Source organism: Pyrgilauda ruficollis, unplaced genomic scaffold (assembly GCF_017590135.1).
Source record: "Pyrgilauda ruficollis isolate IOZ18807 unplaced genomic scaffold, ASM1759013v1 scaffold12, whole genome shotgun sequence".
NCBI classification, from domain to species: domain Eukaryota; kingdom Metazoa; phylum Chordata; class Aves; order Passeriformes; family Passeridae; genus Pyrgilauda; species Pyrgilauda ruficollis.
This window is the reverse complement of record NW_024510321.1, coordinates 17,566,288-17,579,470: the sequence shown is the minus strand read 5'-3', so window position 1 is coordinate 17,579,470 and position 13,183 is coordinate 17,566,288. Positions and strand designations below refer to the sequence as shown.

The 13,183-nt window shown below is 40.1% G+C and overlaps 1 protein-coding gene across 6 annotated transcripts in view; it reads left to right on the top strand.

Moving 5' to 3' along the window:
* CACNB2 (calcium voltage-gated channel auxiliary subunit beta 2) overlaps positions 1 to 13,183 on the top strand; it is a 240,308-nt gene that overhangs the window by 129,973 nt on the left and 97,152 nt on the right. The window contains exon 1 of one of the 6 annotated variants that reach the window (XM_041486787.1): positions 7,182 to 7,475. The exons of the other annotated variants lie outside the window; for them this stretch is intronic. Coding sequence (XP_041342721.1) covers positions 7,443 to 7,475 — 33 coding nt within the window. The 5' untranslated portion in view covers positions 7,182 to 7,442. Of the gene's footprint in view, positions 1 to 7,181; positions 7,476 to 13,183 lie in introns of those variants that run through there. 6 annotated transcript variants of the gene reach the window in all.

Genomic DNA, 13,183 nt, shown 5'->3' with positions numbered 1-13,183 from the left:
CAAAGGCAGAGTGAGCCAAAATGACTCCTGTGGCCTGCTGTTGTGGTTCTCCTGGTTAGATGCATTTTATTTTCTGAAATGAGAACAGAATTTGGATGTATCAATAGCACAAGTTTTATAAACACTTCTGTAAATGTGATCTTGAGATATGGCTGGACATTTTAAAAACCAAAACCATTTTAAAGGCACAGGGGCTCGGACATCTCCTCCATGAACTATCAGTTACCAAGTTAATGTCCTGAGTATGATGGAACTGCACAGCAATTGTCCCAGAGGACAACCTGTAGGTGGACCACAGTTTTCAGAATGGGGACGTGGTTAGAGGGTAACATTCCTACTAGTCTGGGCTAGCTGCTCTGCACAGCTATGAGCCAAAGTTATTCCTCAGTCTCCAGGTCTGGACCATCAGCATCTGGCCATGATGGAGCTGCCCATGGCGCTTGAAATATTTCAGTGCCCCCAGAGGCAGACGAGTGCTGAGTGTGAGAGGTGAAAGCTTTTCATCAAGATTAAAAACCCCTATTTATTTAATGCTGCATTAATGCATGGGTAACACCATAAAGTAGTAACCTTTCAGTGGAAAGATGTACTTTTTAAGGAAAAATAGTGAGCAGAAGCTGTTTCTACAGTATTGTGCAAGTTTTATATATTCTACTTCAGGATATTAAGTGTTCTCTGTGAAGGTTGTTTCTTTTATTGAAATTCTTGTGCTCAAAAGTATATTAATCTCCCTTTTTGCAGTTAATACATATAGGAAAGCAAACATTATCTCCTACTTAATACTCAGGTATTACTTTTTTAAAATATCATTGTTGAATTAATTTTTTCTTCCAACTCCTTAAAGCTCTGACAGAATTTACTGCTGTTTCAGAAGTGTTTGGCAGCACATTCAGCTGCAGGTGACTTCTGTGACCATCCTAGACCAGCAACAACATGTTGAATTGTTCTTTCTTCCTCTCTCCCTATTCTCTGTGTTTCACTGCAACAAGGCTTTAAGAAGAAAATGTTCCACATGACTCTACATCACATGTAAAAAATAAAAATAAAAATCTTGCCCACGCATGGGAACAATCACCTATGGGCAGATTTTGCAACTTTATAGCATTTATAGCACCTGTCCAATATCTCAGTGATGCAGGGGTTTTATAATACAACAGGTACTTTTATAATGTATCTGTAATACGAATGTTTTCAAACATGCTGAGTGTTCCTGACACTCATTGTGAGTTTAGATGTTTTAAGGTCTGACTGCAGGGAGATCAGCAGCCTGTTATTTCTGTGACTCTGTGAGAACATACTCACGTTATCTTTCCGTGCAGCAGGAGATAGCATGTGCCCCTAATGTATGGATGTTTGCAAGTTGAGAAGTTAAGTCTGCTGTTAATGTTATCACTGCTGTATCCCGAAATAGAAAAGTGCAGGCAGATTGGATTGTGTCAGAGAATGGTAACCATAATAACCAATAACAATCTGCAAATGATAAGCAGTTTTAATGTTTAAAAATAAAATTTATATAGCATTCTTGTACTTCCATGGGCATACTTTCAGATTTTGTTATTCATTCATTTGAAGCTTGGTTTTGAGATTTAAGATGTGACATTAATCTTAAGGAAGTGTTTTCATTATTGCATCTTGAATTAGTTGACACTGGTTTATTATATACCTAAACTAAATCTCAGAGAATAAAATTTTACTTAACAACCCTCTTTCAGATGTACACCATCTGTAAGGGAGAATTACAAGCATCCTACATGATGCATGGAATTTTATGGAAGGAGATGGATTTTTATTTTGTGGTTAGATGTAAAGTGGATAAAGTCAGGAAAAAAATACAAAGTCTTCTGGAAATTAATGCAGTGTATCTTGACAATTTGGAATCTGCACCATGTTCAGGATGCTGCTCATCACTTTGGCTGATGCAAAAAATTAAACAAACAAATAAAAAATCCCTTTTAACTTGCCCGAACCTATGCTATTTCTTTTGAGGGATGCTTTTAAAAGAAAGGAAGGTATCATTCAAGAGAAGGAAGTGGTCTAAATTGTGTCCTGGCCCTGCCAACCCCCTCCTTGCCTACCCCCAGCAGAAAAATAGGGATTTTAAGCACAAGTCTGGGAAACTCCATCTGAATTCCTTAACCTGTCATGAAACTGTCTGAGCAATGTGGTGCTATGAGCAAGCTTTTAACTCTTCTGGGTTAGCATGCTCTCAGTCTTCCTTGCTGAGGCAGTCCTATCATTTTCATAAAACACTTGGATGTTTCTTAGAATGTGGAGTCCTGTTTCAGTTGTCCTTAACTGCCGAGACACTGCAGTTACCACCACATGGCGTTCAGAGAGTTACAGTGGCAATGAGAAGAGCTGGAAAAGACCATTCTTCTAAATGTGCTGATGTCCAGAGGAACAAAGCAGCCTGGGCTTCAGACCCATGCTGTAGCTCTTTCAGGACAGCAGCACTCCTAAAAATTTAAGTTTATGCTGCTGGAAGGGTGTTGCTCACACTTAGAAGGACCCCTATGGGAGAAAATCAATGGCAGAGCTAAAATTCATAAGATAAAACTAAATAATTAGTTGTTTATCATAATTTTCACATATAAATAACCTTTTTAAGAAATTATTCAGTGCTGATGTGGGATGGGATGGAATGGGATAGTTTGGATGCAGGGTAATTAAAGTGCATTAGCTCTTTATTTATATTATTAGCTCTTGCTCTTTCATGCCGTATGTGAGAGGGAATAGCTTATTCAGAGTTTTTTGGCCAAAAGTTTCCTTAAGCTTTCTTGTTGCTAGCTTTGTAAAGGTGTTACAAGCTGTTGACATTCTTCGCTGGGATTTGAATTTGAACCTGAATTAGGTAAGAGAGAGTCAATTGCTTTCCATAGAGTTCCCAAAGAAAAAAATGTTGTTACTCTTGGATACAATCTGAAAGATTCTTGTTTATCAAGAAAGGCCTGTTTAGTCTATTAACCTTGACAACCATGTCAGCATTTTTTTCTGTTTGTTTTCCCAAAGGCACTGTGTTGAAGTACTATGATATACAAAGCTATTTATAGTGTAGACAGTTCATAGCTATGCTTAAAAGACATGGGTCAGGGTTTAAATACCAGAGTTAAATGCTATTCTCTTTGACAATCTGAAAAGTCATTACACTTAATGCCTGAAAATTAAAATGGAGAGATGGAATCCCTAAAATATCAATGTGAATCAGATAATTTTTAATTTCATAGATTGCTTGAAGTAAAAAGGAACCTCTGGAACTATTCCAGTTACCTGCTTAGAGCAAGGCCACCTAATGCTGGTAACCCAAGACCATGTTCAGATGGCTTTTGACTATCTCTAAGGATTAAGACTCCAAAACCTCCCTGGGCAATCTGTGCTCTCTCACTCTCTCAGTAAAATTAAAAAAATGCAACAAAACAAACCTTATCACGCAAAAAAAAAAAACCCAAACCAACAAACAAAAAAAGCCCCAAAAAAACCTCTCTGTAAATCTCTGTGTCCAAATGTATTTTCCTACATTTCAATCAATACTCATTTCTTTTTGCCTTTTCATTAGGAGTCACTGAGAAGAGTCTGTCTTCTTTATTCCCTTTCCACCAGATACTGTACACCTTGACTGATTTTTATGAAAGGAACAAAACTTAGGGAACCAGTCAGGGAAAACAAACTCCACAGATATTGACACACCTGTGTTTGTACCTGTTTGCCTCAGTTAACACATGATTAATATTGCTATTGCTGTGTTGGCTTCCACAGATGAGCAAGTGCTACTTTAAAAGTGGTTGTATACATTGAATAAGGGATTTACTTCATCCTTGTGATTTACTTCATCATTTCAGACTGTAGTCTTGACTCTCACAGTCACAGTAGTTTATTTTTTGTTAGTCTGAATGCTGGTTCTTAAGGTCCAGTCTTCATCAAGTCATCTTGGTATAACTCTCTGTCGACATCTGCAAGAACGTGTCCTGCTGGAAAGTGCCACATGGGAAGAGGCGCAATTCCACCCTTAGCTTTGTTTCCACCTACGATTTTTTAGACATATTTCTGCGGTTCTGATACTTTCTGTCTTCATCCCAGTTCCATTCTATCCCAAAAACAGAATAGCAACTTTGTCTCTTGCTGAAGTCTCCAACTTACAGGTTTTCCAATGGCCTGTATTTGCTTGATCAGCAAGTTCTGCCCAGGCATCCCATCTCAGCATTTCTGCCCTGCTCCACACCATTCCACTCCTTCCTGGTTGCCTTGTAGCTTGAGGCTGGTCAGCTGTCTCTATGGAGGCCTTTTCAAATCCTATTGTGCTCTCTGCCTACCATGAACATTTTTCTTGCAGGATCTTAGTTCCTGTTTCCTGGCCTGGCTTCTAGGCTCTCCTCCCTGTGGGTCACACTGCTGCCATCCATCCTTGTTCTGCATTCTGGTTTTCTGCTTTTTCCAGCCCACCACCTCTTCAGCCCCATTGCTCACAGATTCTTTTCCAACACTCCTCCATCTCCTCCACTTCTCTGCTCACTCTTTCTGTGATCATGGCATTCTGCCTGCAAGGCTCAGCCCTGTGAGATGCTGCCCACCCTCTGCTGGCCAGTCCCTTGCCACACTCAGCTACTGGGGGAGCCATGTGCAGCAAAAACCCTGTGCTGTCACGTAGTTGGGAGAGGAGCACAGGTCATCCAGAAGTGCTTTGCTAAGTTTAAACACCCTCAACAGGGGTGGCATTTTTGCAGATATTTAATTCTTGAACCATAAAAGCTATATGCAAATTCGCTTTGTGGAGCCCTGAGACAGACTTTGGTACCTGTCATGATGTTTCAATTCAAGAGAGCAATGAGCAATTCAGCTTATTTACTGTCCAAGCTGCCAGACTCTGGCTGCTTGTGCTGTCTGTAGTGAGAATTACTTGTGACATGAAAGTCACTTGTGGTGACAGCCTGAATAATGCCCCAAGTCTCTGTGAGTGTATGTGTACTGCAGTCCTCCCTGATTTCATATTCACTGCCAAAGTACAGGAGCTGATGAAATTATTTAAAAAAAATTATCATAATTTTTAATACATACAAAGCAATATGTTTTCCCCTTTTTTGATGTTAGGAGTACTTGTAACATTCCTGCTGTTTCTTTTTCTCCAAATTAGTTGTGAGAGCCATATCCAAAAGGGAGCAATCAAGCCACAGCACCCAAATTTCAATTGCTTACAAGAGCTGTATCAGACAAGCAAAGTAATGTGTGATGACACTGGCTATGCCAGTATTGACAGGTGTGGTCTCACACTAAAAACACTGTGTGGGAAAACGTGGGCAATTGCATTAAAGCTAATAAGTGTGTGTGACCACACTCATTCAGCATCAATAGGAGCAACCAGCTTAGACAAGTGGTGATTACATTCCAGTAGAGGTGTCTTATGCCTGTTAGCCTCCATGCAGGAATGATGCATGTTTTATTTACACTCTGGGAATTAACTATTATGATATTATTTGTTTGAAGCATAATTTGCAATTGATATAATGCAAAGTGACCAGTTCAGCTGACAGATTAAACAAATGCTATTTTGTAAACATATGGTTGGAAATAAAATTAATGTCTTCTGATTTCTGATTTGCCCTTTTCCAACCATTTTCTTGCTTTTAACTCTGCTTGTGGATACATACAAGAACACAAAAAAATCCAGACTCATGAGTCACATCACATATAGTCAACAGAGGACAAAAGGTCTGTTTTGACAGAGAAAACAGATTGAGAGAAGAATGTCCTACTAACTCACGCAAAGAAACTGAGTTAGTCAAGAGATGTATTTAAAATAAGCAGGGGATGATTCAGGGGAAGGAACAGGGAAGATATTTACAATGTATTTGAACTGCTTCATTTGCTGGTTCTGTTAGGAAAGAGGTCTTGTTCTCTTCTGTGGAAGAGAAGGAAATTGAGTATCACAAACTGGTTTTCAATGCTATATCTTGTCATGAGATGCTGTGTATATTAACTTGATTATAGATATAAATGGGCAAGCATACACCCACACATTTCCTCCTTAAGAAATTACATATTCCATATTTTTTTCTTAGTGTTTATGTATAGTTCTGGTTATAGGATATAGTGCTAGCAGCAGTATGAACTATAAAGAATTGAGAGGACTGAGCTGAGAAGGGATGGGTTTCATAGTGCTGTTTGAAAGCAGTTTTGATGGGGGGTGCATTACTGGATGCCGACTGGTGGCCTCTTCCTCAGCTGTAAAGAACAGCCTTTCCCAGAGGGCAATATTCCTGCCTGCCTGGTTTACTTTATGCTGTATTCCTATGCCATCTTTATTGGGATTTATTTTTAAGTCCCATTTTAATATTAGTTTAGGAATGCAGTTGGGGATTTGGTCTCTGAAGTCTTTTAGTTGTGTTCTATCCTGCTCTTTGGCTTTTTTTACTCTTTCTTGCCTGCTCTGCCTGGACTAGAAGTTGGCCAGGAGCGAGGCGGGTCCCTGGATTCTTCTGTCCCGATGTGGTATTCCATGCCGGATCCGCTCCCGTGCGCTGGAGGTAGCGGGTGTAACTTTTCAGTGACCTGAGTGCCACTGTGGCACCGAGATAAAGTTACACCGCCTTTACAGAGCACTCTGGGCTTATCAGTGCGAGGAAGCAATGAAGCGAGCGAAACATACAAAAGGGAAACTATTCTGGGCTGTTTGTTTGCTTGTTTGTTTGTTTTTCAGAAGAGATTTTTCTTTTTTAAGACACAGATAGTGAGGTAGCTGCAGGGGTTTCTGCAGCACGGTCAGAGCAGCGAGGGCTATGTGTGAACCGAGCTCCCCGCGCCTCACAGGTGCTGCCGGCTCGCCCCGGCCGCAGCAACCGGGCCTTCACCGGCCCCTCACCGGGCCTTCACCGGCCCCTCACCGGGCCTTCACCGGCCTCTCACCGGCCCCTCACGGGTCCCTCACCGGCCCCGGCGGCTCCTCCCGAGCCCTCCCTGTCCGAGCGGCGGCTACCCGGCCGCTCTTTCCCCGCTCACAATTTGGGCGGTGTCGCGCCAGGCGGGGCAGGGCCGGAACGCGGCGCTGCCGCCCCTCACTGCCCGCACCGCCCCATCCCTCAGCCCGCACCGCCCCGTCTTGTTCCATCCCCTCCCGTCCCTTCCCGTCCTGTCCCGTCCCGCTGCCCGCACCGCCCCGTCCCTCTGTCCCGCCCCGTCCCTCTGTCCCACCCCGCACGGCTCGGCACGGGCGCGGGGCTGCCGCTGCCGCCCGCGGAGTTTCGCAGTTTTCCATCCCGCCGGTGCCGCGGCCCTCGCAGCAGACTCCGAGTTCATGCCCGAGAGCCCCGGTGCCCCAGGAGCAGCCCAGGCGTGGGAAAGCAGCCTGGGAAGCCTGCCCGGCTGGGACGCGGGAGCTGAGGATGCAGTGGAAGATCTGACTTCAGGCTACTGGGCGCTCCGGGCAACTGGTGTCAGACCGCCAAGGAGTAGCTATGTACCTTTTTGGTAGTGAGGAGTACGAAGTGGTAAGATGTAAACTAGTGATTATTTTTTTTTTTCGTAGTTTTTACTTACTTTTAATGCTCCAATCCAGAGTTTATTGGGCAGCTTTGAATTTCTGTCAGTATCGTTTGTTCTGTGTTTGAACTTTAGTATTCACCAGTTCGATTGATTTTAAGTATGACATTTTTCTTCAAGTTCTTCAAGTAGTGGGGCACTATTTGGTAGATAAAATTGAATTTACTTTCCTTGTTTTGTTTATTGCATTGTGGTGGTATTGAAAGTATTTAACTACTGAGTATTACGAGGCTGTTTGGACTCTGAGTTAAGCAAACCCATGCCTCCAAATAATTCAGAATTTGTCTCATACTTTGCAATGTAAATAGACTACAAGGAGCTCAAGGAACTGGCCTTAATAGTATGTTTGTGGGGATGTTGCCAAACCATTTCTTTTGTACAAAAGTTCAAAGCATGTCATTGTAATGTACTGCAATGTCCATCAAAAGAGCTGGCTTATAAAAACCCAAACACACCCACGTTAAGATCTGACACTCTTTACTTAAGTACGTGTGTAAAACAGTGTTTGAAATAAGTTGATGATGTCAGAGAAGACCAGAAGAAAACCACTAAACAGCTCCACACTTTTGCATGACATTGTTAGCTGATAGAAAAGTTTGTATTTTTTCAGCCTGTGGTTCAAGTACTACGTTGTTAGCAAAATGGATGGATTCTTCCACCCACACGCATTTGTGACTGAGTCCAAATCTGAGGAGCTTTAGGGAAGAATAACACTGAAAAATATGTATGAACTCTACTGTAGGACATCAAAATAAATTTCACAAACTCAAAAGTGCTACATTCTTTGCATATAACTGGCAATTTCAAATGTTTTGTTTTGATTATTGAAGTTGCTCTTTGAAGTATGAAAGGGCCTTTTATGGCAGTCTGGTTTCTACAACACATTTCAAGGAATTAATTTAGTTATTTTGGATTTTTTCCTCTTTTTTTTTCTTTTTTAAATTCCAGCCAGCTATGTGTTTTAGATGCAACAAATGTAGAAGACATTCAGGAAAATAATTTAAGTGCAGCTGTCTGCACATTGAACTCATTTGAGTATGTGTGACTTGCACAAACTTTCACAAACCAAGCTAGGGAGCTGAAAAGAACTTACTTTTTCCAAAGCAGTAAGCCACAGGGCATTGCAGTGATTATGCTATAGAATGTTTACTTGTGTATAAAAATTGTAAAGCAGGAGAGAGTGTTAAACTTTGAACCTTTTTTTTTTTTTTAATTTGGTTACATTCAGATATTCATAAAGGGTAGCAAATCGCTCTTAACAGACTTCTCCATTTTCCTCTTCATTCCGTTGTATCCTGTGGAGTTACTTCCTGGTTCATACAGCAAGCAAGTCTGAAATTTTATAATGTCTTGAAAATAACCCAGATGACTGAAGAATGGTGTTAGAGCTTTGGATTCAAATCTCAAACTCTTTCTCTAATGCTGTTTCAGCTTCTAAACAATATCAAAGTATTCTGTGTCATAGAAAGTAGTTCGAAGTTTGAGACAACTTTCCCAGGCATACGAGCCATCTCATTCCAGTCCCTTTTCTACAACATAGTTGTGCAAAGTGAAATAGCATCAGTAGAAAAAGTAAGAAGCCCACCATAAATTGTGTGGGGTTGGGGTTTTTAAATTTCCTTGTTTTTTTCTTTTCTTTTGTTCTTTTTGATATCTCTAAAGGTCCCTGAAACTGAAGAGTAATGATCTCCTCAAACAAAATGTGTTACTAAGTGCAGGCTAAAATACCATTTGGGTTTTTTCTTCTTAGTTTTTTCTTTAGAGCAAGACAGTTTGGGAAATAAGGATGCACTTTTTTGGTTTTATTTTGGCAGCCAGACTTCCAAGATGTTTGCTTTACTCAGTGACAAGTAAAATAGAATTGATGGTGTACATAAAGCTTGAAGAACACTTTTATTGTTCAGTAAAAGCTAAATCAATGTGAAACTTCTATCTGTACAGATCTGTTGTTCATGAAGCCATATGCTCTGTACTGTGGAAAAGACATTTGTTTTGTCTTCCCACACAATTACTTGAGTTACTGAAGGACAAAGTGAGTGAAAAGTGACAGTGAAGAATTTCAGGGTTTAATTTTAAGTTTACTATTAATTTAAATAAATTTTAAATAAGTTTAAGGAATTCTAGCTCTGCATACAAAATTTGATTTTTATCCTAGGGAGGAGGCTACTGATGAAAAGAAACATAGCATCATTAAAGCATCTCTTAGAGGAATTCAGTAAATCCATCTCTTGAAACTTAATATTTAAATTGAGTAGTAGAGAAATGGAGCTGTATGTGATCATTGTTTGCATTTCATATGCACACACACGTCCATGTGAGCATGCAGACACGTTTGCAGAAACATGAGTATCTGAGGTGGTATTCTAACCCAGCTGAATTTAATAGCCAAATGCCACAGACTGCTACTACCAACTTTTGCATCCACTTTGCTTTATTTTTGTTCTTGTGTATAAACAAGCTTGAATTATTAGCTTACTCTGAGTGCATAATAAGTCCAGATATCTGACAGCACTGATAATCATCAACTTTGATAAACTTTTGATAATGATAATCATCAACTTTGATAAACTTTTGATAATGATAAACTTTGATGTTGTCTCCCACCAACCCCAGCTGACAAAGATAATATTGCTTAAGAATCAGTTATCAAAAGAAAAAAGCTAGGGTTTATGACCACTTCATATTAAAAATAAAAACAAAAGGTCATGACACAGTGACAAAAGCTATCTTTTTGAAATAAATAAAAGACATAAATAAATTCATTAATAATAAACCAGGTAGCAGTGGTCCTTTTTTCCATTAGTATTTCCATAAATGTTCTAACTTGGGATGCACAGTATCTTTCACATTACATTTTAAAACTTTAAGTAGATGCTTATTAAGCTCTTTATGAGTGATGAAATAAACACATAAAATCTTTTTAGGCATTCTTTGCCACAAAAATGGCTAAGTAGATGTGTTTGACTATAGTAAGCAATTTAATTTCATAAGTACAGGAACCTGTAAAAAGCTGCAGGCCCAACAGTCTCATTTGTGGCTGTAACTTGTTTGTTCAGGCCTTTTCCTGTTTGTTTGTGAGATAAACCTCTGATTAAAGGGAATAAATAAATAAATTAAACAGAATTGGAGTAGTTCATCAAAAATGAAACAGAAAGAGGGAGCTTCTTTCCACAGATGCCTGGTAGATCGTAGTCTGCATTACCCTCCCAAAACAAAAGCATCTAAAACTTACTCCCAACAGACTTTGGAATTCCACATAAGGAATGATGGGACTCCAGAGGGTGCTTGCAAGTTTGGGAGGCTCTGCTGTGCCCCTGGGTACACTTTGCCCAGCAGAGCACTTCCCATGGCTGCAGAACACCAGCTCTTCCTCCCTCAGGTGGGCCTTGCCAGGGCTGTGGGTGCTGGCAGCTCCAGCCACATCCATCCCTCCTGCCTTCCCGGGGCCCTGATGGAGGTGTGCCAGGGCTGATGGCACCGACTTGTCCTCAGCTGGGCACAGGACACCTTTAGTGTTTCGTCACTCCTTCCCAGCAGTCTCCCCTGGCAGAGACTTTGGGCTCTGCATGATTATTATTAGTATTGGCATGATCCAACACGGTGATGGTAAGTGTAGGATTAATTAGGACTACTTCTGAGAAAAACCTAATCACTGGGAAGCTATTCTTTTGGCAGAGTAATTCAGAGGCAGCAAGTTTTCTTGGTTTTTAGTCATTTAAGAAAAATAATTTAATTTCATTCACTCTGTTGCAACTTTCAGATTTTTGTGATCAATGTTTAACTTTCGTAAGAAACTCAAAACTTGGCTTTTTTTTTTGATCTCCATATATATTTTTTCTTGGAAAGTATCCTTAAAAAGAGTGGGAAACCTCTTTATAAGTCCAGTGAATTGCTTGTGATGTCCAGAGCATATGTTTTGGTTGCCTTGGAAATCGAGCATTTGTCACTTGTGTTCTCCAGGCAAAAGTTTTGAACTTGTCTATTTAAATTAAATCTTTGCTTCCATTGAGTTTGCCTATGTCCTGTTGAAGGATGGAGAACATCTTTTGGAATAATAAGTATCATGTTGATAAATGCCAGTTATATTCATGACTCCTGCCAGGCAGAATTATCTTCCAAAAAGTATGAAAATCTGTCTGCTAAATTTCTAAAGAAGGGGAATATCTTGGAGCAGTCAAATGTCATTCAGGTTTGAGAAGAGTTACTTTTTGACTGTTCCTCATGAATCAGACAGATCCCAATTCTGTGTGTACAGGCATTATGCTGATAGGATTCATTTTCAAGGGAAAACCCCACCTATTTTAGAAATATTTTAAGTCCTAGAAATCAGTAGGGAGAACACAGTGATGTATTTTCTGTGAGTCATTGCTACTTACCTTATTTCAGAAACTGAGTGAAGGGAGAAAAGGATGTTGTTTAAGATCAGAGAGAGTCACTTGTAACTTTTTAGCAATGGTAGTTTTTATCATACTGTGGATTGACATGGGAATGTATCTGAATAAATCAGAATTGCTTCTTTGGGAACCTCTCCCTTGAACTGCATGTTTGTTATTACAAGGATGGTTTGGCAAATCACGTGTGGCAGAACACTGTAAAAACTTAACTGTAAGATTTTGGAATGACTTTTCCATGTTCACCTTAGTTCAACCTAAGGCAACAATATCTAATGCTACGTTCAGATAGATAAGTTGTACAACACGTGAGTGTAACTTGAAGTACAGACTTGAAAGGCAGTCAAATTGAATTCAGTCTCTGAGGTTTGCTTCAGAGCCATGAGTCTGTCCTTTGAAAAACCCCTGGACAATTTGATTCTTTGTCTTTAAATTTTAGGAGACACTTGGCTTGTTTCTAGTGACAATAGCACTTGGTTAATTTTCAACTGCAAATATTGTACAGCTGCACAAGAAATGGAGTTATTCATGCCTGAAACTGTGTATTTAGTAAGAAGAACTCTTACGTGGAAGAAACAAGTGCTTATATGTGAAGATAGATGGGCTCACATCCAGAGCTGGATGTACATTTGCGAAACAGTCACCCTTAGCAAGCCTTTTTCCTGTGGATTTTCTGCAGCAGCCAAAGTGTAGAAGCAATACAGTTTTCTTTTCCTAAATTGGAAAAATGAGGGTCATTCTGTATGTCATTATTCCCCGTGACTAGCTCAGAGACCTCACAGCTGTGTTTAAGCATATGAGTTTTGGGATTTCCCCAAGGAAAGCCTAGGAGAGCTGTTGGTTCTGATGGTGTAGCAGAATGGCTCCTGAAACAGTTTCAGTTTAGAATGGGGAAACACTAGAGAGGAAAATCTAAATAAACCCATGTGGAGGAAAGTATTGGTCATTTCTGTGTTACTCCCAATGCACCCAGTGTACTTGCCAGATAGTGTTTTGCACAACTGTAGTGACCATACTTCTTTGCCCAGAGAAAATCAGTGTTTAATCTAATGTCCTGTAGTTTATGTGAAGTAGATTTTTTAATAATGATGTTACTGTTTGTTTCGTATAGCTTCTATTTCCTTGCCTCCTGTCTTTAATTTGAATTTCAGTGACTAAGGATGGAGCCTTTTATATTTTTGAGAGTATATTGAAGGTATTTCTAGTGTGTCTGACCTTCCCCTACTTCTGCCCCCACAGTCCAACACATGAACACTCAATAAAGA